Source organism: Aulonocara stuartgranti (assembly GCF_965226115.1).
Source record: "Aulonocara stuartgranti genome assembly, chromosome: 9".
Lineage (NCBI taxonomy): Eukaryota > Metazoa > Chordata > Actinopteri > Cichliformes > Cichlidae > Aulonocara > Aulonocara stuartgranti.
This window is the reverse complement of record NC_138960.1, coordinates 10,529,073-10,556,439: the sequence shown is the minus strand read 5'-3', so window position 1 is coordinate 10,556,439 and position 27,367 is coordinate 10,529,073. Positions and strand designations below refer to the sequence as shown.

Sequence of the window (27,367 nt, the reverse complement as noted above, 5' to 3'; positions counted from 1 at the left end):
GGTGCATGGCCACAGTGGCAGAGAATGAGCGTGGTTCATCCCTCATGGCTGTGACTAGAGTGGTTTGGAGACCAGCAGTGGAAAAGCTGAAGGCCCTGATGACAGAGCAACGAGAATATGGGTTTGGACTGTTTCATCAGGGTCAGTCAAGTTTACTGTCACCAAGTCCTCTCTGGTTGCACTGAAGCTGGCCGCACAACTGAAATTTTAGATGGCAATTTTCTACATATACTGTAGATGCTGGTAGCCAAGTAGTGAGGAAATACTGGTTGGAGGCTTTCCTCATCAGTCAACATAATTACAGTTAGGACACAACAATTTGTAATGTAACGCACAGTGCTCAATCTGCTCACAAATAATCTGGCAAGAAAGTCTCGGTTTCATAACATTTGGACCACTTACGAGTGTTTTCAGACACAGTAGCAGCCTTATTTCATGGACAGGAAAGCCAGTCAGTTCCTTCACAGTGTTAGCCAAAAATTAAATGTCCACCAGTGTTGGCTAATAAAAGTTAGCTGACAGGTTTAATCAAGATGTTGAACACTGCACACAACATCTAATTAAACTTGGTTAAACTGGACTTGAGGGGAGGATTACCAGGTTTAAGTTAGCTAACATTAACAAGCTTGGCTAGCTAAATGTTTAGACCACACGCGTGCATGCCACAGACACAGATGCCTCCTGATTTGAGCCAAGAAGCTTACGAATAAAATACTAGAATTTAGCTTTAATGGATGGAGTGTCGGCACAACTGACTTTATAGGAACCGATACTATTTGTCTGAAAGTGGCACTAACAGTGCAGATATGCTAGAGAGGTTCAGTTCAGTGACTCAGATTAAAAGAGGAGAAACCTAGCAGAAGCCTAGCCAACAATATGAAACCTCTTTGCCACTGATTGGTCATAAAAATGGTCGCTATAATAGTCGATACCTTTAAGCCTTTGTAAAAGGGCAGAAAAATAAAGCCTAGATGTTTGTGTAATTGTATTATATGTTAATCAAGGCCTTTGGATGGGTCCTTTCTTTCTTCTGTTCCAGACGATGCAGTTCCAAGGTCGGTTGAAGTTCCTCCATGGGCAGAAAAAGAAGTCAGCTTCTGGTGCTCCAGTGGCCCCACAGCTGGCTTTGTTCTGCATAGCTGTTCCCCTCCTGCTCCCCTCCATCACGGAGATGAAAATGAAGAACATGTTAATGCGGGGAAAGAATAAAGGAGCAGTAGGAGGAATCATCTCCGGACTGGAGCAAGGGTAAGAAGGAATAAACTCTCACACATGCGCAGCATCTTTACAGCTTTAACTAAGTTAGGAGAGATGATGCATATTGACACTGTGTCACAGTTTTGGACACTGATTGCTTTAATAGGGGTACTATGTAGTAACTAAAGGTGAAGTGTTTTAACAGCCTTAACACTGAGGTTTGATGCATTTTGGCATCTCGTTATAGCCTCTAGAGAACGACACTGATTGGCTTTATGGGAGCTCTGAGTAAAGGTCAACATTTGAGAGTCCATAGGTCACAGCAGCTCACAGTTCATAAGGGATGACGTGTTTATTTTGTTATTATACACTTTACATGTCCTAAGATTACCTCTTGCCTCGGTTGTGGTCCACATCGCACGGGCACAGGAAACGTAATTATTTGGAGTTACTGTGAGAAAATCCATTTGCTCCAGCCCTCATGTGTCATTTATAGATTTTTTGAGGTTTGTCTTTTTTTCACAGATACCAACTTATTGCCCAGCAACAGTTTTATGAACACACAAGCATTTACACTGAGACCCAGTTACCAACACAAACATAAGCCCTCTCCTCACCCAGTAGGATCTGATACCAAACCAAACAAGCGCTGGACGCCTTACCTGTGGCCAATTAGGAGCAAATACGCGTCTCAGCTTGGATAAGGGCCTCTGTGATTCATGCATCATTAACAACTTTAGGGAGTCAGAGAGGCCAAGACTTGGGATGTAGTCAGTAAAGCAGAGCTCCTCCACCCCTCCTGCTGTTCAGGCTTCTTTCTTCCTTCACACATCATCCAAGGCAACATGGTGGATAATGTAACGATAAACCAGTTAACTAGACAGCAGATTGGATTGGTTAAACCATTCTTAGGGTTAAGGTTCAGAATTAAGTGTATAGTATGTACAGTACATGTAGCGCCTGGGTCTGCTGCCATATTGAGAGACTTAATATGACTTGGATTAAACTTACAGTCAGATTCCCGAAAGCCTGCTGACTTTATTGTTGCACAACGATCTCCGGTTCTGCTCTAAATTCTGAGTATATGTAGACTTTTTTAAAACTAGGAAACACAGTGAAACTGCGTCAGGCTATTATAACAAAAAATAGAAAGCAATACTTCTCTTTTTGGTCATTTCGTGTCACTAGTCGGCAGATGTCACTGAAAACATGTCCCTTAGTTCATTTCTTTGCGAGCCTGTTATAGTGAAATTGTCACTACTGCTAGAACAATCTAAGAGCTAAGAAAAGACTCATTTTACACATATGATGCTACAGAATATACTCACTCACAGCTTGGTTGTATTAAAGACCTTCAGCTGTGCTGTGCTCAGGTTGAGAGATATTTGAAAGATAGGAAAAATGCAGAAACATATTTGGAAGCAGACAAACAAAAAGAAACATTTGCCTTTAGAATTCCTGAATAATCACTCACAGAACCGCAAATTAAACCCTGTTATTACCACTGTAGCCATGCACTGTAATTGGGTTTCCATATAAAAACTGAAAAGATGAAGAGGGGGAAAAAAACATATTTTGATTATTGTTTTTGTGGGGGGGCACGAAGATAGCCACAGAAACAAGTCAGACAAGTACGGGAAAAACTGGAAAAGGCATTTAACGTATGAATGCTGATTAATCAGAATGCTGTAATAGTTATAAATATAATTGAGCTCTTTTATCTTTTTCGATCAATCGCTTACTCAGCGTTCAACAAGATGAATTTCAAACTTAAAATCATAAGAAAATACAGTTTGAAAAGACTTTCATGCAGTTACTGAACACATTCGGGTTCAGCTACTGCACTGTGTAAACATGAAGATATATTGCATTGTGCTGCCTATAAACTAGGAGACCGGGCCATCATTGATCTTTGGGGTTCTGGATGTTGACTCTGTTCTCAATTTTCAGATGAGACACATCCCGGAAAAGATGAGTCACTTTTGGAAAGATCCTCTCGTGAACTAAATTGAACCAAACTTAGAATTTTTATGCTTTGAGTCATTCGGCAGAAAAGAAACAAAAACATTGAGTATGCAGTGGTTGCCATATGGATACATGGGTAGAGAATGGCTCTTCGTGGACTTTGTTGAAAAACAGTAAAACTTTGTAAGTTTTGTGTCTTTGTTTTGTGACTAATGATCTATTTTTTTCCTTCTCTTTCCACTTCCACTCTTTCCCCCTGCACAGCGAGCGTGGAGAACACCTCCGGAGACACTCCTTCAATGGAGGAATGGGTGATGCTGCAGATTCTCTCCGGCTCTCCTGTCCCACTCCTGGTGCAACCCAGCGAGGTCACCACACTCCGTGGACCCCACTCTCCAAAGACAACCTCAAGTTCCGCCCGGACGGTTACTATAACCAGGAGGAGCCCCTAAACTACTGCAAGTCCTCCGTGGGTCCCCATAAAGGTCTGAGCCCAGGCGTGGGTGGCGGCTGGCCTCCACGACAGAACTCAGGACCCGTCAGGGCAGGCCAGGGCGTCAGCTACATCCCCTCTAACCGCATGAACAAGACCGGCCAGTACGGGAAGCCGTACCGTCTCTCGCCCAGCTGTCACAGCAGCAGAGGTGGTGAGGTGTTTGTCTCCAAGCTGTACGGCAACGTCCAGATTCCCACAGACCCAGACGCCTACTGCGTGGACCTGGTGAAGAGCGAGAATGGCTACGGAGAATGCTTCGACGGTCACCTGATGCCCGAGATGCCCCCCATAAAGATCGAGCACGACTCTGATTCGGAGAACGGCTGCGACGCGTACGGCCGACCCTGGACGTGCCGCGACCAAGTGCCCGTTGACCGTCGCTATGGTAACGGCCTATATGACCACACCGTTGGCCTGCAGCTGAAATCCGAAGCTGATTATTACGATCCACAGTATTCGCCCTGCCAGCGGGGGAAGGCTGGGATCAGCCCGCCGTACAACAACGGTAACTATCAGAACTATGCAGTGAACAACGGGAACGCCAACGCACGCCTGTTAAAGTGCGACAAAGACCTGGGCAGTAACAATGACTCCAGTCAGTTTAGTCCTCAGAGATTCCCACACTCAGACTCTCTATGCAGCAGCCAATCCGTCAACCTCATGGACTCGCACGTCTACTCACAGGATCCACACAAGGCCTACATGCAGTCTGACTACAACAAGCATGGCACCTACGAGTTCAAAGGTCACAGCCTGATCCATTCGATCAAGCGGGAGCCCATAGACTCGCCGCCGTGGCCTGAGCGCGGCCATGACATGAACCAGTCCATAATGGTCGGCTCCAGGAACGTTATGCCATGCGTGATGAGCACAGGACACCACAAGTCCAGTCCATATATTTACATGCCGTGAAAGTGACACGTCAACACATCTGCAGATACTTACCCTCTACACAAACACACACACATACATATTCTGTACACGCAAAGAAATCAGTGTGCATTAAAGTACTTTGTCTTATCGTTTTCATACACCAGCATTATAAGAGAAGAGTTATTTTTTAAGGGATTCCCAGGATGTCACATACTTCTTCTGTTTGACGAAGAAGCTCAGGTTCTAGTGTTGTGACAATCAAAGTTAATATGAATCCAGTTTATGCATAGATTCGTTTGTTTGTAAGGATTAAACTTTGTAGCTGGTTCCAAGCACTTTTAGATTTAGCGACGACAAGACTTTTGAAACACAGTTTTATTTATTTTTTTTTAATATGTTGTGGACACCTGACTTTTGTGGAAGAAACAAAGATTTAGCTGTCGAGAAATGTTTTGGTTTTTTTAACCTTGCACACAGGGGACGACTTACGCCTACGCTGGTCTCAAGGGAGATGACGAGTGAGTATGAGAAAAACAGGTGATTTTTGCATGTTTTCATGCTTTTAAATTACTGCCAGGGCAGTTTAAAAAAACAAATAGGGTGAGCAAAGTTAAATTGGTGCCACAAGATAATACTTAAAGCACCGTAAAACACTTGTTGATTCATTCGAGGATATTTTAATGCATGAAAAATCTTCTTTGATGCCCGTTTGTTTTGTGTTCTGAATCGTCTAAAAGCGTAGCTTTCGATGCAACATTGGAAAGTTTTAAAAACTGATCCTTGCTTGCTGCAGAACTGTTCAGAAAACTAGAGACCAATTAATACTGCATAGTGTAAAACATGTCAAACTATCAGTAGAGCCAAAGCTTTAAACTTTAAGCATATTTTTTTTGTATGTTACAATCAGCCAGATTACATAGAAGCAAGCAGGGAATCAAACCTCCAACACAAGCCCTGTGGCGTGTGTCCTGCTGAAGTCTCCATGAGCAAGGCATTGATTGGTACCTTGTGAGTGTGCTGCTTTGCACTGGCTGCTGGGCTTCTTTGTGAAAAAGGATAACGGGAAGATGAAATTCAGAGTGCACAAGATCAAAGTTTAAGAAGGCTGGTAATTCAAAAGTGATACTAACTGAAATCATCATGTAACTGCTGTTTTTTTAATCGTCAAACAGTAAAATATTTTAATTAAAATCTTTCAAACGTCATCATTTTAGATCATAAAACTCCTGTCGCACCTTCTCTTGGAGGTAATATTGTACAGCATAGGTGAGTGTTCATGACAAGTTCTGCATTTCAGCTCATATACCCCCCCTCCGGGTTATGACGCCTTTCACGTCGTCCTTTCAGCCCCGAAACATTGGACCTTGTGTTCACATCAGTATTTTTGCACTAGTGAATTTTTTAAAAAAGCACCAAATTAAATCAATGTCAGTCTCAGTTTTGTGAAGCTAAGTTGCACTACTGGGAATAGTTCAGTTGAAGTTCAGCCTATCCAGAAAGGTTTTGGAGTCGACACGCACAACTGTACATGGTGTCACTGTTTTGGATTTGTCTTTTTCTCTCTCTCTCTCTTTGTGTGTGTTCATTTCAATAAATGTTTGAGGATTTGTATTTATTGTAAGACGCAAATAATTTAAAAACTACAGTTTTGAAGGCTTTTTTGTTTCTGTTCTACTAACGTAAATAAATATGGCTTTCCCCCCTCCTCGCTATCTGTTTTGATAATTGTAAAAAAAAAGACTCATACTTATCTGATGGAGGAGGTAGCTGCAAGGTAGCGAACACAGTGTGTGTATGTATATACGTATATATATATGTATATATACATATATATATACGTGTGTGTATATATATGTATATATACATATATATATACGTGTGTGTATATATATGTATATACGTGTGTATATGTATATATATATATGTATGTATATATATGTATGTATATATATGTATGTGCAGTGTCTTCCAATGTTTCTAAGTGTTTTTGCAAATGGGAGTTATCTATTAAAAAATCTTTTCTTTATATGAAAAATTTGTTCCAGGTGGTCATTTTTTTTAGTTACTGCAAGAATAACATTAAATGTCCTAGCTACACTCATCAGACAAACATCATCACAGAGCTAATGTGAAATCATGTACAGTGAGAGGTCATTTTACCAGACTTCATGATTTCCAGCTCTTTCTAGGATCATCAAAACACAAATTCTGCTGTTCAGTTAACATCCTTGTCTTTTTAGCAGCTTTTGAATTTTTCACGCACACCAAATATGGTTTCATCCTTCAGATTTGTCTCTCAATTAATAATAAATATTCAGCAGAACAGGATACAGAGTATCTCTAACCACATGCCCTGTATGATTAATGTGCTGCAAAGTTGGCACGACAACTTGCTTCACACGAATCTGGGAAACTTCCCCATTTCTCACCACTGCCTGGGATGAGGGCTAGAGCCAGGGGAATGTTGGCGGTCACCAAAAGGTGGAGGGCAGAAAAAGAGGCAGTGGACATGAGGGGAAAGAGATGTAACCTAAAAGCTGTGGTTAGATCCCGACCCTGTGGGATTCCCAGAAGAGCTGGACTCCAGTCCATCCAGGCAGTTAATTGTATTTACTTGGCACATATGGTTTAAAGTACTCCCTGAACATTTATGCTCATCTACTAAAATTATCATAGGTATTCATTCAGCGTCGCTTCCTTTGAATGTGACTGTAGAAGTGCAGTATGTGGTATTTGGATTTTTTGCTTGTCCAAAAATCAGTCAGATTTAAAGAGTAAATAATAAGTGGCTTGAAGGCCAAACTCAGAATTCAAGTGGTTGCAGATAATGGGACACAACAATTTAGCATCAAGAATGGAGGAAATCCACCAGACAAACAATTGCAGCACTGGAACTAAAAATGAAAGTAATATCAGAAATTACAGAAACTGATGCTCCGGAAACAATTAGGCTATTTGGTAAACTGGCCAAAGTCGAACCTTTGGGTCCTGGGACACCGTGGGAACTTTCATGATACGCGCTTCATACTTAAAAGTAAATGTTAGTGTAGACTGTATATAAAAGATGGATGTAAACCACTATGATGGCTGATCACTCCACAATCTGAAGCATCAGTGATAGTATTTTAGAGGTTGTCCGTTAATTAAAATTAATCATGAAATATCAAGACTTTTTAAAATTATATTAGTATGTGCACTTGGCCAGTGGATAAATGTTTTTCTTGGATACTCTTGTTATTGTTTACAAGCTGGTTGCTGCCCAATAGTTTTTAGGATGAGGGGGAAAAAACTTTTCCAGATCAAGCAAACGTCAAACAGAAACAGAATTGAGATTTTGTGCAACAAATACACATACTGGTAAGAAAGAACTAGTTTCTCCCACTGCCAACTACAGTATCGTAATTCCTCCCTCTAATCCCCCCCAGAAGCTTGTGTTTGTTTTGCTGTGGGGAGAGTATAGCTTATAGGGAATTACGGGATACACGAGGATCAGCCAGTAGGATGATTTTGAGTGTGTACATACATTTGTGCATGTTTGTGTGCATGCTAGTACATCAAGTAAGCGCCACATAGTCACATCCTATGTTTGTCTGTAAAGCACAAGAAATCCTATTATGCTTTCCACCATTATCCACTATGTATTTACAAAAATAAGGTCTAGGGCCAGCATTCAGCTATACCACAGATCCAGAACACTGAATAATGGTTATTCAGTTTGTTTTGTTTCATTATTAGGTTTTTGGAGATAATAAAGATAAAAAAACAGGAAAAAAGTGACCGTAAAATGGTCATTTCAGACATGATTTAAAATCTATAGAAAATCACAGAAAATGTCTGTAGCCTCACAACAATATGATAAAATGAACTGAGATGACCTGCTGAAGTTCAACCTGAGCATCAGAATATGGAACAAAGATGATTTTAGTGACTTTGGAGATGCTCTGCCTGGTTGTTGGTTGTTGTTGGGGCTGGTCTGAGTATTTCAGAAACTCCCGATGTGATGGATCCATGCTGCCTTGTATCAAGAGTTAAGGCTGCTGGTGATACACACCACATCCTACCTGAGCGCTGTGGCTGACCAGTATACCAATCTAATGATGGCTGCTCCCAGCAGGACAATGTCCATTGACTCAAAGCTCAGATCATATCGAACTGGTTTCTTGAGCATGTCAGTGAGTTCACTGTATCCAAATTGCCTCTACGGTCAAGAGATTTTAATCCGATAAAAGCACCTTTGGGATGTGGTGGAACAGGAGATTCACATCATAGATTTGCAGCCGACAAATATTTGAAGAATGTTTCCAGCAGCTTGTTGAATCTGTGCCATGAAGGCAGTCCTGGAGGCAAAATAGTCTCCCACTCAGTGCTAGTAAGATGCATCTTATAAAGTGTCCAGTGTTGTGTGTTTTACTGTATTTGGGAAATAACTCGACATTTTTACATAACTGTGAAAGTGTATAATTAGCAGTCTCCAGAACTAGTATTTCTACATTATAAACTACACTTCCCATAAATTCTTCTAAAGAATTGTATTTTGATACTGTCCTATTGAGCAATTACCATGTGTGTGTCAGTACTGATGTGTTTTACACGCACAGTTGTACAGAATGCCTTTCTTCCTCTTGACTTACAAAAGGCAAATTAAGATCCTACTTCCCATTGGTGCTTCACACACAATGTGTTTATGTTTCTAGGAAACTGCATTTGCAACATGTTTTTCATACAAAAGTGCAGGGCCACCTGTGCTAAGTTGTTTTGGCTGTGAGAAAATGAATGCGATTTTTATGTTTTTACTTAGCAGAACTATAGGAACTACAGTGTAGGAGAAAGTGTAAACGCTATTCACAACCCATTGTGATTCATAAATAGTGTGTATGCAGAGTGCCAATAGGTCAATAGCTTTGGCCCCAAAAAGCCTTGTTGGTGACACGGGCTAATGTTTTGGGACTTCCTGTTCAATCTGTTGTCCTTTAATTTTTAATCTTCTTCTTCTTTTTCTAAGAACCTTCCCAAATGGCACTGATGATCATACTCCTCCAAGATGCCTGTGCTCTCACAGCATTTCAAGCAACTGGTTTGATGTTTTCTTCATTCAGTCCTTTATTCCGTCACTGAAGGTTTTTGGTGTTCACAGTTGATGGATGACAGTCAGGGGTCACCTGTGACAGATGAGCATTTATGCTCTTCAAGACCATAATTATCCTCCAATCCATTCTCTTCCATTAATCCAACTGAGGGTCAGAGAAGGGCTGGAGCCTATCCCAGCTACCACAGGTCAAGAGGCAGGGTACACAATCTGAACTGGTCACCAGCCTGTCGCAAGGCTAACACATAGATACAGACAACCACTCACACCTATGGGCAATTTAGAATCACCAGTTAATCCAACCCCACTAACTGCATGCCTTCGAATTGTGGGAGGACACTGGAGTACCTGGAAAGAACCCACATGGAGAACATGCAAACTACACACAGAGAGGCCCCAGACTGGATTCAAACCCAGGACAATCTTGCAGTGAGGTGACTGTGCTGCATAATAATGTTGAAAAAGTCTCAAGTGTCTTTCTCAAGATTGCTTTCCTGTAAATGCATGCTCCCTTTTGCTCTCCACTTTTACTGTACGCAAAGCCTGCTTAAGCATATTACGTCAAAAGTACTGAGGAGGCTTTTACTCACAATACTATTACCACAAAACTCCAGGTAATCTTTGCAGATCATGCACGCACTGCATGTTAAGATATCCACTTGCACTCAGACTGTTGACACTAAATTGTAAACAGAATAATGGAAACAGCCTTAATTAAATAGTTAGAAATACTCTGAACGATAAAGCATTCTGCTCTCGTCTCGCAGGGATCAAACTGCATAACAGGAATCACATTCAGGCATAAAGTCCTCTTCATGACGAGTAACAAGTAACTCGTGACGCAGTGTTTGATACTGCTACAAGATTTCAGTGAGCCATTTGTCTCACTGTAGCTTCATATCAGATGCTGTGACAATGACAGGGAGGAGGAGCGGCTGAGGCTGACTTTAAATGTTTAATATTCACTCGCATGCACGCAACCTTCGATCACGCCATCTGTACAATGCTCGTTCGGTACAGGAAGGGGAAAGGATGAGGACGAGAAAAAAAAGAGAGGGAAGTGAAATAAATTTGAGAGAAGAAAAAACAGAAGTCAATTTGGGAAAAGGGCAAAAAAAAAAAAAGGAGTAGTGCTTTAAGGCAACTGTAGTGTAACCAACGTGTTTGACGCTTGCTGACAGCTGATCCGTGAGCCACGGTGTGTGTGTGTGCGTGCAGATCAAAACCTATAATCCTATACCATACAAGGTTGCGTGACCGTTCATACCCTGCTGTTCTCTGCTCCACACACCATTTGGCCTAACTGGTCACTCCCTCTCTTGCTCCATCTTTCTCATACACGTTTAAAAAACACACAGAGATAAAGGCAGATGAACAAATACATGCATACATCCCCCCCAGTGACAATGAGGAGAATTCTTCAGGGTCTGGCACAAACAGGCATCTGCATACACATGCATACACTTCATTAAACACACATATACACATTAGCATATGGGACATAGTCACGCAACCCCCTCAACCTTCCCACTTCTTGCTTCCTGAGCACAATTAACAAATATACAGTGAACGCAGCGCCTTGTTTTCTTTATTTGTCCACATCAGCGCACCAGCAGCAGAACAGTGCTTTCCACCTTTTTTAGACTGTTGTGCCTACAGAGTGCTGTTACCCTTCACTCACCAGACACATCAGGTTCATCTGAACTGGTTTTAGTTTGCCTCCATAGTTCACCAACTATGATGGTATGATGAAACTCTTAAGGGGACAAGTAGCTGTAATTTGGATTGGCTGCCACAAAAAACTGAAATTGTAATATAGGGGAAAAACATATTCGTATTAATTTGTAATCCTAAGAATTTGCAAATAAACCCCTGAATGTGGCCGTCAGTTTTAAAATAAGATGGTTTATGCATGTGCCTGGGGGGCAACTAGCCAGTTGAAAGGTTACTGGGTGCATCCTGGTGATTCAGAAACTAGATATGCAGGCTGCAGCTGACCATGACTCACACGCATGCACATACGCAACACACAACCAAGACCTTATACTCGTACAGAAAAGCAAAGCAATGTGCAAATGTCTAAGGAAAGCCACCGATTTGACCCAACCTGCTGTGTATCTCAAGCATTCATAATGCGAATCCAGTATATTATAATTATTATGCACTTCCACTATCAGTCCCAGGATCAACAGACACGCTCAGAACCAACAGGGCTAAAGTGAATGCTCTAATAATTTCCATGTGAGATTAGAGGGAGAGTACAGTGAGATTATGGAGCCACTGCCAGCTCTGTTTGTTTTAGGTTGTGTTCATGCTCCAGTTGACTGATTAATCTGCGAGGGTTACATGAGGATGTTTGCTCAAGCTGTCCCTTCTGCTTGCAAATGCTCCTGCCTACTGGTCACAGCTGCAAACTGCAGCCAAAGAAGCTGCAAGTCAAACAGCTGCCTTGACAGAAGATTATGCATTAGTGGCCTAGACTGTAAATACTGTGCTTGTCTGTTTTCTTACAGTGTTAATAGTAAACACAGATGAAATCATTAGGTCCGAGACGTAACCAAGGATTTGAAATTACACAACAGCATTCTCAGGAAATTACTTATTTGATTTTATTCATTTGTGAAACTGTAAAAAAATAGACATAAAGACAACAGTGCATTTGTTTACCGTTTCTAACAGTAGAACTATTTAACATATTCTCCCTCAAACCAAGAAACTATCTCCTACCTGTCAGATTAATGTGCAGGTCAGCCTCAATTTACACCGGTCAGGACAAAAAACACGACACAATTTAGGACAGATTTTGCTGGATTTTGTAACGGTAATTCTCCTCGGTGCAATCTAATCCATAGTTCAAGTGCTGAAAGTACCAACAATAATGTCAACATGAAAGTGAGACACTCAGACTGAAGGCTTCTCGATTCCTAGCAGCATACAATTGGATTATTTCTCCCTCTGGAGTTAGAAAATGCTTTCCGTCACCACGAGGTCAAAATGCCACCCCAGAAAAAATAAAAAAATCCCCGAGGGGTGTGTTAAATACTTTGACCCAGAGCTGTTTATTAAGACTGTTTGTGATCTCTGATCTGCAGCAGGTGTTTTGCCCCATCAGCAAACTTTTGACAAATGACTTGGCCACAGGTGGAGCAGACTTCAAAGTTACCATCCAAAAAAACCTGGGCAACAGTCAGTTTCTGCTACGTGTCATACACTGTGGATTTAAGTGTTTTGACCGGCAGTGGTGAGCATATAATCCAAAGGTTTAACTCAGAAAAACTGAAAATCCACCTAAGCCTTTGTCGCTCAGAAAACGTAGTGTTCTTTGCTAAAGTGATTTAAATTATTAGAGAAAGTAATTAAAGTCTGGGGAGATTAAACTTTGGTCTACATGGATCCACAGTGCATGATCTGAAAGAGCATCCTTTGAAGTTTCAAAGACAAAATTTCTTCCACTTTGAATACATTTGGGTTTTATTCAGCTTTCAGTCTCAGTGGAGTTTTTGTTGGTTTGTAATGAGTTACAATCTGGATCAGAATAAAGCAGTTGACGACCTGGAAGAGCAATCCGGCTAGCCAGATCCATAAGAAGGTGTTGTAGCCTTCAAACTCCAGGAAGTAGGCTGGGCCCAACCAGATGGCCTGTTTAGGGGAGAAAAATATGACAGTTTATTTTAAAAACATTGCCAGAGGACTTCAGTTCTATGTATCCTATCACTCGTATAACTTTCAACTCAGCATGATCAAGATCACAATCAAGAAAACAAACTTTAGGGCTCTGAAAACACCGCCAACTAGGAGGTGCTACAAAATAGTGACCACTTGAGGCTAGCTCTAAACATTAGTCAATCCTCTTAGAGCTACATATTAAAACGCACAAGTTTAAGGCAGAAACACAGTTTTCTGCTTTCATTCTGGCACAAAAAAAATCCTTGTAGACAGTTTTACCCTTTGTGAAAACTACAGGTGGGTGAATTTGTACAAGGCTCATCCTATCAAGCCGTTCTGAGGCTTAAAAATTTTATTTCCGTGGCTAGTTGTCAAGCTGTAGCTAACCAAAATTTTGTCTTGCTGTGTAGTTGATTGTAGTGAGTGGTAAGGGACACTAAGTGGTGAGTAAAACTGTAGTATTTTTCTAGTGTGTAAGCACTCGTCAGACGGTATCTGTGTCTGTGCAATGCACCTGTACACTCCATGAATGCACCTTGCTAACCAAGGTGTTAGCTAATAGTGTAACAATCCTCCCTCTTGTACAAATATGGTCACTTCTGGCTACAAAACACTAATATTAGAATTTAAAACACTAAAATTAGAATATTAAACTACTAGTCTGGGATTTTGAATGGAGAGCCCATAGATTCAGTCTATGGTATGAAATCTGATTACATTAACAAATGTATATCTGAATTCATATTTAACTGTAATTTTAAATGTGCTTAACTTAATTACCTGTCCAGCAAACCAGAGGAGCAGTAGTCCCAGCCCTTGTTTTACTGTCAGACTCAGGTTAGGGATGACCAGAGGAAGTAAGCACAGGTACCAGAGGAAGTACTGTGAAAGGATTACAAGAAACATTGTTAAATTTGTAAAGTCTGTGTGTTATGTCTAGGACAGGAGGAACAAAGTGAAATTATGTTAGGTATGTACCTGAGAAGTGCACACTTTGTTGAAGGTAACAAAAATGGCTGTGTGCAGGAAACAGCAGAAGGCCAGGTCTTTGTAATACATCCATGATGTTACCAACAGCAGGACAAACTGCGGCAGGAATGCTGCCAAGCCTAGCCACTGGCTCCACGTACTCTCTGCAAGGCCGAAAGAAATGTGCTCATTTAAAAAATAAATAAATAAATAAAGCTGTATTTCCCGCTGTACGTTTGCTCAGTATAACACACAAGACAAAGGAAAATAACTCAACACACCTATAAATCAGATTTAACAAGCATTTTATTGCCTTCAAACTTCATCATTTCGCATGCTACACAATACAGGCATGAATGGTTGGATGGATAAATACCTGCAGTAAGGTAGAGCATGTAGAAGTATGGAGAGAAGTTGTGTCTGATGTCCCTTCTGGTCAGATGGTACAAATAGGTCTCATAAAGAAACTGCCAACCATACCTGCGTTTGTACGAGAGGACACACGTGTGAGTAAGAGTGTTGGTTCAAATAATGGGTCACAAGAGGCTAGCATTAAGTCAAATCAAAAACAGTACTTAGCATTGTTGAAAGTCATTCCTAAACAACAGTTTATCATCTTCAAAGTAATTTTTATGGCATCTGAATATTAACCATTAATGCTAATTCCAATAACATTAGTTGTAGTAATAGAACAGTCATTTCTAAATCATGAAAACGGTTTGTGGTGTCCATCTCACATGTAATAGAAGAGTGCTGTGAGTGTAAAGAAGACTCCGCCAGCCACACTTGCAAATAGGAGCAGATCTTGGTTGAAGAAACCAACAAAAAAGCCGACAAGCTTCTTGAATCTTGAGACCTTTTTGGCTTCATCTACCCTGATTTCAGCTGTGCGAAGGGTCAGGGCAATGGGCAGAGCATACGTAACAGGGTAGATCTTCATATGAACCGATAAACCATACAGCAGCGCTGCCCAGGTCAGACGCTGAGCTGGAAGAAAACAAAAGGAGCCAATAAACACAGAAGCTGCGAAAACACATGATCAAATTAATGCTGATATATTTAACCCACACCTCTGCGTTCCATGCAGAGCAGAGTCCCCAGCACCAGAGCTGCCAGGATTGACTCAGCATTCCCTCGGCTGGACACGCCCATGGGCAACGGGTTGAGAAGCCACAAAGAAGAAACACAGCGTGCAGTCTGAACATAAACAAGCAAAAATGTATTTTTGTATTTTTATCTGTAAAAAAAAGAAAAAGAAAAAAAATACACCCCCCCCATAGCTCATCTAATTAAAAAAAAAAAAAGAGAGAGAGACATGATGAAAGAGTGCCAGTCACAAACCTCAGCTCTTAGACCTCGCAGGCAGAGGACTTTGTAGATGAGCAGTCCTGACAGCACATCGCATACAATGAAGAGGATCTTTCCAAAAACCATGTTAAGATAGATGTTTGGGGTGAGAAGCCAGGCCAGCAGAGGAGTGTAACGGTAGGTTGACCTGTTGTATGGGGACTCGCCCTGTAAAAGGAATTCCCCACATGAAAATGCTGAATGTGATATTAGGTTAAATAAAGGGGTTATATATGATAACCAGCTAAAACAGCCATTTCATCCAAAAGCCTGACAGAAATTTTGTCTTCTGTTGACGGTTTCATACACCATTCTTAAAGTGCTAGAATAAATATCATATCTTAAACATAGCTTATTTTGTTAACATAGAAATGTAATAAGGACCTCACTACAAAAAATATCCTAACATAAAAATAATATATTTTTATGTTTCACTCTCTGCATCTCTGGAAAGTTAAACAACAACCCCATAAATTGGCTGTATTTGATACAACTCCAACTAACTTCATGTGTTAAATATCCAGGTGTCCAAAACTGTCTGAACTTCACTTAAAAGTCAGGCATTCTCGTTGATGTGTGTGTGTGTCTTAATATTTTTCTTTTCTCCTTCCACCGATCTTGTGCCATAGAGCTACTCTCTAGCCTAGCTCTGTCGGAGGCTTCTTCCTGTCAAACGGGATTTTTTTCTTCCCACAGTCTCCAAGTGTTTGCTTTGGGGAGTTGTTTGTTTTCTCCCGAATAACTGCGCTTTATACCACATTGAGGGGAATCCTGTTACGATTTGACGTTATAAAAATAAACCTGCATTGAACTGAATATACTAAGCTTTGGTTTGGTGACCTAACAGCTTCAATTCCAGGTAAATCCTAGTTCATAAATTCTCCATTTAGCTCAGTATTAAGTAATGTTACCACCCTTATACAACTGGTGCTTCTCACTATTTTTCATTGTCAGCGTTATATCAGCAGGACATTCAGTTTTGAGACAGTTGTTACCTCAGTAATGAACCTCGCAGCATCTGTGAACACATGGTAGTCAATGTCAGTGTACTTCACCGCCATTGTCCTGTCCTGGTAGTCTCCATAAGCGACCAAAGCCAGTCTTATAACGAAGGAAGCCGTGAAAAGGAAATGCTTTTCAGTGAGTTTAGATATTAGCTTCTCCATCACCAGCCACGGAGTGATTAGCAGGTAGGACTGAGAGCTACGTTGGCTATTTTTCTATGTTTAACGTTACTTCGCGTCCATATCCTTTCTATTTAGTTTACGGACTTATCAAACATTAATACTAGCGAGTATTAATCCCATTTGAATGCCCCAATTTCAAATATAACAACACGGAAGTTATCCGGAAGTGGCATTAGCAAAATTGTCTTCTTCGTATAAATTCTACAAAGGGCTTCAGTGAGCACAGCAAATGCAATAGCACCACCTACTGTGTTGGAGTGGGACTACTATTTAAAATTGGAAATTATGAAGCTATTTTTAACAGTTATTATTATTATTACTCTCTTTGGTTAAGATAAGTATTATATTGCATTTAAACAAAATGAATAACTTGTTTGAGGATTGAAAGTTACTGCCCAAGGCTTGGCTGATACAACTTTTGTTGTTTCAGTTGGTTACATAGGTAATATTTTTTATTTTTTAACAGAAGTGTAGAAAGTAATCCAGTGGCCAATTCGAAACTGCTTTAAGTCTCCTTTTTTCCTACTGGAACAAAACAATGGCAAAATCCCCCCCCTAAACATTTGAAAGGACTAATATGATGTTAGAGTGACTGACGGTGACAAGTGTAATACCAAAAATTCTACATTAAATGGTTAAACAGCATTAGAAACCCCATCCTATAACACTTGGCTGAACCAGGTAAAGGAAAATGTGAGTAAAAGGCATTTTAAACATGGAGCAGTTGCAAACCACACACTTTATTCCACATTTAAGTCAAGGGATACATAAAAATGACCTGGACTCAATGCCAGTTCAAGCATTTATGTACGTTTTTATAAATTCTCCAATTATTATATGCATTTTATAATTCCATATAAAATGTATTACACTGTTAAAATTATTATCTTTGGCTAAGCTAAGTATGATATTGCATGTTTTCAGATAAAATGCATAGCACATTTTTTTAACCAAAAAAGGTGCAGCTGGTGTACAGCAGGTTAATAGAGGCACATTGTAAACTTTTTCCTAAGGTGTAAGGCATATGATAACAATCTAGTCTTCAAGATAGATAAAATAGGGTATATGACTGCAGCAAACAGGGCCATACGTGCATTACGACATAAATCAAAAGATCAAATTAGGTTAAACAGTGCAAGATGACAGTATTCAGAGAAGAGACACAAACAAGGGGTGAAATTTTTTATAAAAATTACACACCGTCATTTTTAATTCCTCATCCTGGTGGTGTTGATATACAGGCCAGGAACATAGGGTGAGATTAGCATAATGAAACTCTTGAGCAGGAGCTCTCAGCAACAACACCAAATTCGATTTTACACCAGTCATGTTGTAACCTCCCTCCAGCTGAGAAACACCACTCTAAACGCGCTCACACGGGGGAACTGTATCGGCCAGCGAAGAGGATGCTCGAGGAAGGGTTGTGCCTGATGAAGAAGAGGAAGGGGTGGTCGGCGATGAATCTGGCTGGAATCCTGGCGCAGCGCAGCATCATGATAGCAGCAGTGGCAGCGGCAGCCTCCGTTCCCTCCTCGTTGACCTCCACGAAAGCCTTGTGCACGACTTTGGACAGCACCAGGTCATTGGCAGGAGACATGCCTGTCACAAAACAAAGCAAAATAACATATTTGATTTATGTAGAATATGGAGGTGATGGAAATTACGGTGATTTAAGAGAACAGCAGCAGTCCGTTCATGTTTTGGGCTCCCGTTTTATTGTGCGGCATGTTCCAAGAATACTTCATACCAGAGAAGTCACTCTTTTGCATGTCAAAGGCATCCACCATGCCCATGCTGACCAGGACAGTCTTCATGTCGTAATTCTCCTCTAGCTTGAATCGAGGCAGGCCCACCGTGACCTCAATTTCATCCATCATATTGGGATTAGTCCACTCCACAAAATTCTCAAAGGTCAGCTCCTTCTCCAGCTAGAGATGGGGAAAAAATAAAAATAAAAAAAAATCATCCACTGTTCATGTATTTCATAGGTTTCATTATCCAAGTGTGCTTGTTATACCTTCTCCAGACCCGTTGTGCCGTCCTCGATATTTTGGGGCAGAAAGACGACCATGCTGAGCTCATTCCCTTTGTAAGGCAACTCGATGATCTGTCGCACAGGTTTCAAACATTAGCGTGAATATATAATAGTGGCTATGCAACTGTTAGACTTAATCATCTTAGTTTATTATAACCTGCTTCCAAAAATGTTAACATGCAATGCCGTGTAATACAATAACTTATACAAAAACAAATCCAGAAAGCTGGGACAGGGGCAACATAGCACTAAAATAACTTGTAGACCATTAAGCTTACAACAGTGTGGTGTTAAAAAGAAAAAAGAAACAAAAACAAAAAAAACAAAAACAAAAAAACAACACCATTAAATACTTTTCAAAAGGCACTAAAATCCCTGTGCACAAGAGTCAAGGGTAAAAACAAACAAACAAATTGATGTTGGCGACAATCTTTGGCTCGTCAGATTGCACTGTTACAAAACTGACATGATTTTGCAAGAAAAACAAGTTCACAGGCTCTGGAAGACTTCAAACCAACGTTGGCAGTAAATACAGTTCATTCCTGCATTTCTGCAAATCCAACTTTATTCTCTACCTTCCTTGGACTGAGGAGAAGTGGAAAACGATTAACCATCTTGTATGTGCAGTTCACAAACCAGCATCCATGATGATGCAGAGAGCATTAGTCCACATGACTTAACCACTAAAGCTGAACCCACCAAGGTTTTGAAACAGCCTGAGCTGCCAACCAGACAACATCACACACACTCTCTCAAATCAAACTATTTTAAATGCTGCCAAGTTAACAGGTGATGGGTTGCCGGCCATACTGACTGATTTACTGCAAATTACCTGACAGTTGACTTCATGGATGAAGGTCAAAGGGAACTTAGACTTTTGGTACATCATCTTCACTGGCTTAGTGTCATTCTGAAATATGAAAAAAATAACATGTGAAACATCACCAGCTGAAATCTTTTACTTTGTCACGAGTGTACTAGTTCAACCTGAAATTGGTGTTGAGTGTATACAGAAGTGTATGAGAGCAACCGCAGTTAGAAGCGAACCTGCTCGAGGAGAAAAAGTGAAGTTTTAAATCATTGGCTTGCAAATAAATAATGTTAAAAATAGTTGTTTCTTTAAGGCTTGTTGAGCTACTCGAGAAATACAAACAGCAGTGAGAGTGTGACTTTCACTCATCAGGTGAAGAGCAAACCACTGCCACTGCCAGCCCACTTCTTCTAGATTTCCAACTGTTTGCTGGCAAGTTAATAATAACAGCTGGAAAGGCTGAGATATAACAAGCCTTGTTCTTGAGTTAGATTTGCTCTCTTTAAGTCATGAGACGGTTTAACATCACTTCATGCAGTTCTAGGATTTTGTCAGCCAGTCGAAGCATAATGACTTTTTATCACTCTGAGCAAAGTCTAATGTGTTTTTTACTGTGTTTCATCACAGCTAACAGAAATATCTGATCGAGAGGTGCCGCTAAGAATGTGACTGAACACCATGTGATCTTAAAAAAAAGAAGAAAAAAAAAAGACCCTTACCACAAACACTGTCAGGATATATTATATATAAAAAATAAAATCAGCAGTATTCATGCAGCTGCTGTATTACCTTGTTGACTCGAAACTGAGCATCTTGTGTTTGATCCTGCTTAAACTGCTTGTTCCAGAGGCCCTTAAAGTAGATGGCATTGACCAACACCAGCCTGGTCATGGGGTCCAAAACACCCTGAGCCAGCAAATCCTTAATTTTACCTGAAGGATACGTTGACACGTGTGAAGCAGCGACACAGACGTATGTAATAAATACTCTACTAACATCTCACAGAAGAACAGTTCTGCAGGACTACTAACCAACACACTAATACTATAAAAGTTTTTTCATTACAACTTCTAACTTCATATCAGTGGAAGGTGGACATGTTTAGTGTGTTACCCACCTTGTGTTGTCTTCTCCACCCAGCTGTTGATGTTGAGCCTGGCAGCATCGAAGCTTTTGATGAAGTCCACGGCCTCCAGCTCAGCATTGTAATGCTTCTTGGTTTTTCCCAAGAAATCCTGAAATCAGTTAATGACACACTTATAAAGTCTGAACACCCAAACAAAATAACCTATTAGCTCTGTGGGATTTTACTGCCTAATCAACTACCTCATTCTTTCCTCCACAGCTTAAAGATTTCGCTCATTCTTTAGGAAAAAAAAACAAGCCACACGAACAGAGACACACACACACCTCAACAAACTGGTAGGACTGCTCCCCATACAGTCTGTTGGCAACGCTGAGAGAATATGGAGCATCTGACTTGTTGAGCACACTCAGCAACTGCGCAAAGCTGCTGTGGACATCATCCTGACAATCCTTCGTTTTCAGGCACTGTGAACAAAGCAGACAACTGTTCAAAAAACAAAACAAAAAAAAAGCACTGGATTCAGAGAAGCCATGACCCAAGCTTAGAGAAGCCTTTCCACAAAGCATTTACAGCACATAAAGACCCACACCATCCCACCACCGTGTTATCATTTATGTGGTCATCTTCAAGTCCAACTGCTTAATAAGAACGAAGTAGAGTGTGTTTTTACATGGTGCACATCCACAGCTAAAGTCACAGACGGCTGTAATGTTGGGTGCTCAATTTGTTAACAGAGTTTTCTCTCTTTATACAAGAGTGATTCTCTGGAATTACACAAACAGGAAATGGAAAAAGTGATGCGCTGTCATAGGTTCAAACTTTGAAGGCTCAAGTGACATTTACAGCATCTGCTAATAAGAGATAAAAAGAAAGAAAACACACAGAAAGAGGTCATAAAAGGACACGGCTATATTCATATGCATTATGTAATGCTGTGGGGTTTGAAGCTGTTGGACTCGCCACATACACATTAAACCTTCAGTAAACATATCACTGCTGCTTTTACCCGACAGTTCAAGACAGCAGCATAAAGGACATCAGCAAAGCAAAAACAGAGTACAAACACAGATGTGAAATGCTCTGTGAAGCTCTAACATCTTTGTTTCCATTGATCCCCTCACCACACGGCACTGTTAGATCAGCTGTTAGTAATATTTCCCCTTTTGTTAGTGTGCAATTCCTGTATTGCTGCTTTGTTACCACCTTCCTCAGATTCGGCAGCGCAGACTGGGCCTGCTGTTGCATGTGCATCTGTCCCGCCGGTGCGTGCTTAGGCTTCTCTGCCTTGGTGAAGCAGAGAACCTAGAAGTGCGATTCCAAGTGCTCACCGTTACGTTCAACGTTTGTTTTTCCATTTTTAAAAAACAAAACAAAACAGTAATTTATGAGCTTGTCCTTAAACTGATGTGTTGGCCGAGTTGTAGACTTCAATCTGATACCTGAACAAGAAATCTTCTAATGAGTCGCTGATAATGTTCAATGAAACACTTTTACACAGTTGTGACAAACCCCTCAGTTGAAAAAACAAAACAAACAATAGAAACAATTATAAACAGTATGACCATAACTTCCCTGCATTCATTTGCTTTAAGCATAAAGAATATTTCCTCTACAGAGGAATTTTTTGAGAACCAAAACATTTTAGCCAGAATCAAAGTATTATCATTTTAAGTAATTACAACATTTTATTTTGTGTTATAAACTCTTACTTAAAATTAAACCAGCAAAATATACAGTCTTTCAAATAAGGTAACAGGCAGCCAACTGTCCTTACAGTAGGTCCCCAGATGCCCCTCTGAGCCAGGCTCATCTTTCTGTGATGGTACAGCTGAGCCAAGCTGACTCAGAGTAATCACACCCAACAGCCGTGTCTGGTTGCACTTAGCACAGTAGTGTATAAAACTGTGCTTGGGAAAACACCGTTTACAGTAAGTCGCTCTTTTAAAATTACTTGTACCAACTCGCAGAGAAATAATGTAAGCCAAAAAACAACAACTGTGTTAGATCTGGATTATTAACATAAGTCATTTTTGACAGCAGTGGATTTACTGCATGACTTTGTGGGGTACATCATTATTTAAACAGGCATCTCGTCATTCCGTAAATGTATGACAGAATTGGTTATGGATTTGTTTCTTACCAATAATTAACTCCAATTTAAGTTATTTGGCCACATGTTTTGAACCAATGAATCCTAACCATGGGCGCTTGTAGCTCGGGAAGTGTCTCTGCTCTGGAAAGGCTGATTGTAGTTAGCTGCTGTGCAAACTAACAAAAAAAAAAAAAAAAAAAAGCAACTTGTTTATAGGAATATTGTTATGTTAAATAACAGACTAGTCAGCCAATGACCAGAGCAGTCTGAGGTGAGTTAAAGTTCCTCAAATATGTATTTATTATTGAAATGATTTGAATAAATACCGATTTAACAGACAGAGTAAACTGGGAACCGCCCAGTTAGACTGTGAAACAGGACACCTTGTATCCATACATAAGCCACAAGCCACTGGCTTATGTATGGCAAGATCATCTCAACACAATCACATCTATCAAGAGAAAAGAAATGTCAGGCAACAGTGTTGGACGAAGAAAACAGGCGGCATAAAACACACAGATTAATGTCCGATATATCATCTGTCATCATAATCATGATAATCTGTCATGATAATCTTCGAGGAAATTCTTCAAAGTTTTTCTTCCACGTAATCTCTAATAAATCCATTATGTTTCAGAGTGTTATCACTACAAATGACTGGATACAGGTGGAGGTTCTTTCCCTCCCATATACACCCACACCCACCAGCATGACTTCACTGGGTGTGACTTGGCTTAAGAAACAGTTCTGTCCTGATGTTCTTACAGAATTACGAAAGTTCAATAACCTACCAAGAGAGGCCCAGTAGAGATAACCACTGAACGAGTGAAAGAGTCACGAGTGTCTCACAGTCTGGCCTGTGCAGTTTCACGAGGTTTCACCATCATGTGGATGGTTCTTAACTGGTTCTTTAAGTTCTGCTGGGAGATCTCGGATCCTGACATTTATGTGGATGCTTCTTTGAAAACTACCACCTACTACAGGACACGTTCAGAGGTCTTATGGAGTTCGTTTGTCGATGATATGGAAGTGTTTTGGCTTGGTTTTAATGTTGTGGCTTGTCACTGTATTCAGTCATAATTTAAACTTATTTAAATGCTTCCATTCATCCATTCTCTTCCAATACAGGGTTGCAGGGGTGGGGTGACTGGAGCCTATCCAATATATTCCAGTATGTGTGAGGCAAAAACATATTTTATTTCATAGATTCAGAATTGTGGGTGGTCTCTAGCTACACCCTGATTGAGTAATCACGCCCACGTACGTGCATTGCTAAACAGGACTGAATTATTGCACTAATGTTGTTTGTTGAGGAGATAAATGACAAGTGTGTGCAAATTCAGGAAACGTCAGTGCTCCTGTGTGTTTCTTACTCACTCCAATCGACTGCAATATTTGTCAAGCGAACGATTGCCCAACAATCGTACAGTCACTGACACTTACTCACAAAATGAAGAATGTGATTGCACTTTGTTTTTCCAGTTGAACTTCTGCCGCAGGCTTTTTTTTTATTTTTATAAATACACCCCACAGAAAGTTTAACTATGCATCAAATCTCAATTACTACTCTTATTAGCCTTGATAGTTATCTTTTAGCTCCTTCCCTGCTTTGACTCTTGGTGCAGCTCAGTTGCAGAAGCCACATCTGTGTGAAAAGTAGCTGTTTACCTACAGCTACACAAGAAAAGAGACAGCTTGCATTAATCTTGCTTTTCTATGTCAACTGCTGTGATCGTTTTCAAGGAATTTCTTCAAACTTTTCGTTCAAGGTACTCTCTAATAAATCCATTATCTTTCAGAGCATTATCATTTCAAATGACCAGATACACGTGGAGGCCCTCTCTCTCCCACACCCACTAGCTTGACTTAGCTGGGTGTGGCTTGACTTCAGGAATCCTTTTGTCACAATCTTTTGTCACTTCCATACCAGCTACTCCTGCTGAATATAAGGCCTCTCTGCTGTTTATTTAACCAGATGGGCAGTTCTTTAAAATCCCTCAGTATCTCTTATTTAATTTTTACTCTAACAATACACTGATTGTCAATCTCACGTCTAAAGACCTTTGAAATGCAGGGCATGCTCCACAGCGTGAGCCTTCTTCTCCATAAGGTGCTAAAAGCATAGCTCTAATTTCTATAAACAGTTCAAATGCATTTTATGTTTCCACAAATGTGCTTCAGTGCCTGATATGTCTTAGTTAGGGTAGTGTATTACTTCTTCATAGATTGCGTCAAATATTCTTCCAGCCGTTTCCATTTAGTGCCTTAGCTTGGACAAGTGCCTGCTTATGAAATCCAGGCAGCCAGACAAATGGGCACGCCCGCTGCACAAAGGGAACTGATAACCCGTACGGATTACCTGAAGCTTTATTGCCCTTACACTTCCATTTTATGGATCCTGTTCCCCGAGTAACGCAGCACAGGGCTGACCCTCATAAAGGCTGAACAGTACAGATCTTTGTCATTTTTCCTGACACTGAAAGTCAGAGCTTGGTGAGTCACACAGTAGCTTTGGCGGCTTTCAAAAGATCAAATTCGACGCCCTATCATCATGGAGCTTTAATGTTCAACGTTGCTTGAAACGGCCTCTCAGAGCTCTTTAAGTAAATGAAAGGGGTCATTTCAGAAGCCATGGATTTTAACCAGCTTCAACAAGCTGCATACAATCTTCAACAAAGGCAGCTGCACGACTGTACCTCTGACATCTGTGTGGCTGTGTTGCCTCTGGCCCCCAGCATCACCATAGCCAGGGCTGAAGAGATGCTGAACGGGGAGAAAAAGATGTTTCCCGTCTTGTCGTTATTGCTCAGCTCTTTGAGCAAAGTCAGAGAGAAGGCACTGTTTGCCTTGGACAGAGGGGTTGCAGATGCCATTGTTTCTGGTATAAAAAAGAGAGGGCAAAGGTGTTAATTATTGCACTAAAGTAGGATTAATTAAGTGAATTATGGTTCACTTTACCTAAACCCCCAAAACACAACAACAGAAAAGATGTGATTATTGTTTCGGGAATTAGAATGACGTGCATCTTTGGTGGTGTGTATGCAGATTTACCTGCAGACTGCAAATACACCAAGCAACAGTTCAACTTCCACATTTGTCAGTCACATATAAACATCCCTTTTTTTGAGTGCACATGGGGGAAGAAATCTTATATTGCTATCATCGATCATTACTATGATTAAAGTTCTTTACACAGAATTTAAATTCAGTACAGGGACTGCATAATCTGAGCGACTATATAACTTGGATTTTTCCACATATCTGGTTGACGTCATCTGAAATTTATTGTGCTGCATTCAAGTAACGCCAACCATCTGCACACCAGATAAAAACAATGCGTCCCATAGTGCACAGCCTGTCACTTACCAACGCGGACTTTTGTCGAGGTCTTCAAGCGATCAGGAGTCTTTCTGTGATGGCAAGCCTTCTGCGTGAAGCATCGCTTTTTATTTACAAATCGGCACGCCCCACGTGAACTTCCGCGTTCTCGAACATCACTGTACGGAAGCCGAATGGAAAAATTCCAGAGAAAAACCACTTCGTCACTTACTGTACAGGAGCAGGGGTAACGCCTGCTGGGAGTTTTAGGTACAATACAATACAATACAATTTTGTATTGTATTGTACCCCTTCAATGCAAGGGGGTGAAACCCTTTTCCAGTTAAAATACTTTAAAGTACAAGTTTAAAGTGAGGTTTAGTCAGTGAGGTACAGCGCATGCGACCTCGAGGAGAAAACGTTTTGCAGGGACTGACGACTAAAGTTCAGAGGCTGGCGCTGTGCGATACTGCAAATTTTAGTGTCGATCCAATACCAAGTAGATATGAGGCCAGTATTCCTTCATTCAATAATAATATTTATTTAGTTAATATTCATTTATTTATTAAACAAAACTCAGTGGATAACATAGTGAACTTAGAGGACAGAAGCAAACTATCAATCCAATACCAGCATTTTTCTTAGTACTATGGACATTTGGAGTGATCTGTCCACCTCTAGCAGAGGCCTGTGCAAGAAGCTGGATTTTGTCTTTTCCAGGCAACTTCAAGGTTAACCCTGGGTTTAGGTGGTTGATTTATTGCCTGCGTATTTCACTATGGTAACTCATTCTGGATCAGCAGGTATACCACCTAATGAACAATCAGTTGTCTGGAAAATAGTGTCACTATTCCTGAAAGATCCTTCAAACATCTGTGTGCAGCGTGGGAGAGTCTTACAATAGCCTCAAGACATTTCTCAGTTCTCTAATGTATAAATTTTTTTTTTTTTGTTGCAGACAATTTTATAATTTCATTGTTTTATATTTTCTTACAATCTATATTTGTACTTTCATCCAATTTGCATGTTGACTATTTGAATTCTGTTTTTCTGTACTTTCTCTCAGACTGAGGTAGGACGTGAAAGAATAAAAACTAAAACAATCTTTACAACATTTATGAAATATTCAGTAATAATCAATCAGATATCTTATTCTCTCTTTTTTGGCTTTCTTCCCTTGCTTCACATAAACAAGACTTTATTCATAAAGCAGATCTTATCCAGTCTTAAAGAGCTCA

The 27,367-nt window shown here is 40.5% G+C and overlaps 3 protein-coding genes across 4 annotated transcripts in view; 1 reads left to right on the top strand and 2 right to left on the bottom strand.

The window, feature by feature from the left end:
• The window catches only part of LOC309713932 (uncharacterized protein), a 62,140-nt gene extending 55,966 nt beyond the window's left edge, over positions 1–6,174 (top strand). The window contains exons 8-9 of the mRNA XM_082545858.1: positions 1,040–1,248; positions 3,427–6,174. Coding sequence (XP_082401984.1) covers positions 1,040–1,248; positions 3,427–4,570 — 1,353 coding nt within the window. The 3' untranslated portion in view covers positions 4,571–6,174. The remainder of the gene's footprint in view (positions 1–1,039; positions 1,249–3,426) is intronic.
• A 6,027-nt stretch (positions 6,175–12,201) lies between these two features.
• On the bottom strand, positions 12,202–16,983 carry pigm (phosphatidylinositol glycan anchor biosynthesis, class M). Its single transcript, XM_082545602.1, has 8 exons — positions 16,595–16,983; positions 15,594–15,767; positions 15,323–15,449; positions 14,990–15,239; positions 14,629–14,732; positions 14,262–14,416; positions 14,064–14,165; positions 12,202–13,256 (listed from the first exon to the last, which is right to left on the bottom strand). Exons 1-8 carry the CDS (start codon positions 16,763–16,765, stop codon positions 13,089–13,091), a joined length of 1,251 nt encoding a protein of 416 aa, XP_082401728.1. The 5' UTR covers positions 16,766–16,983; the 3' UTR covers positions 12,202–13,088.
• Positions 16,984–17,506: 523 nt separating this feature from the next.
• On the bottom strand, positions 17,507–26,310 carry LOC309714497 (leukocyte elastase inhibitor-like). Of its 2 annotated transcripts, XM_082547016.1 has the most exons (10): positions 26,178–26,310; positions 25,508–25,689; positions 21,923–22,021; positions 21,043–21,183; positions 20,750–20,867; positions 20,422–20,564; positions 19,654–19,731; positions 18,804–18,893; positions 18,534–18,714; positions 17,507–18,385 (listed from the first exon to the last, which is right to left on the bottom strand). In XM_082547016.1, exons 2-10 carry the CDS (start codon positions 25,682–25,684, stop codon positions 18,159–18,161), a joined length of 1,254 nt encoding a protein of 417 aa, XP_082403142.1. In that variant the 5' UTR covers positions 25,685–25,689; positions 26,178–26,310; the 3' UTR covers positions 17,507–18,158. The 2 variants fall into 2 exon arrangements, with proteins under 2 accessions (XP_082403142.1, XP_082403143.1); XM_082547017.1 differs by lacking the exon at positions 21,923–22,021.
• Between the last annotated feature and the right edge of the window lie 1,057 nt (positions 26,311–27,367).

Coding starts and splice junctions, on each gene's coding strand:
- pigm (XM_082545602.1), bottom strand. CDS start 16,765: ATGGAGAAGCTAATATCTAAACTCACTGAAAAGCATTTCCTTTTCACG. Junction 15,450..15,593: donor TGCGAGGTCTAAGAGCTGAG/GTTTGTGACTGG, acceptor GTTTATGTTCAG/ACTGCACGCTGTGTTTCTTC. Junction 14,166..14,261: donor ACAAAGTGTGCACTTCTCAG/GTACATACCTAA, acceptor ATCCTTTCACAG/TACTTCCTCTGGTACCTGTG.
- LOC309714497 (XM_082547016.1), bottom strand. CDS start 25,684: ATGGCATCTGCAACCCCTCTGTCCAAGGCAAACAGTGCCTTCTCTCTG. Junction 20,868..21,042: donor AGTCCTACCAGTTTGTTGAG/GTGTGTGTGTGT, acceptor AACTGATTTCAG/GATTTCTTGGGAAAAACCAA. Junction 18,386..18,533: donor GCAAAAGAGTGACTTCTCTG/GTATGAAGTATT, acceptor GTTTTGTGACAG/GCATGTCTCCTGCCAATGAC.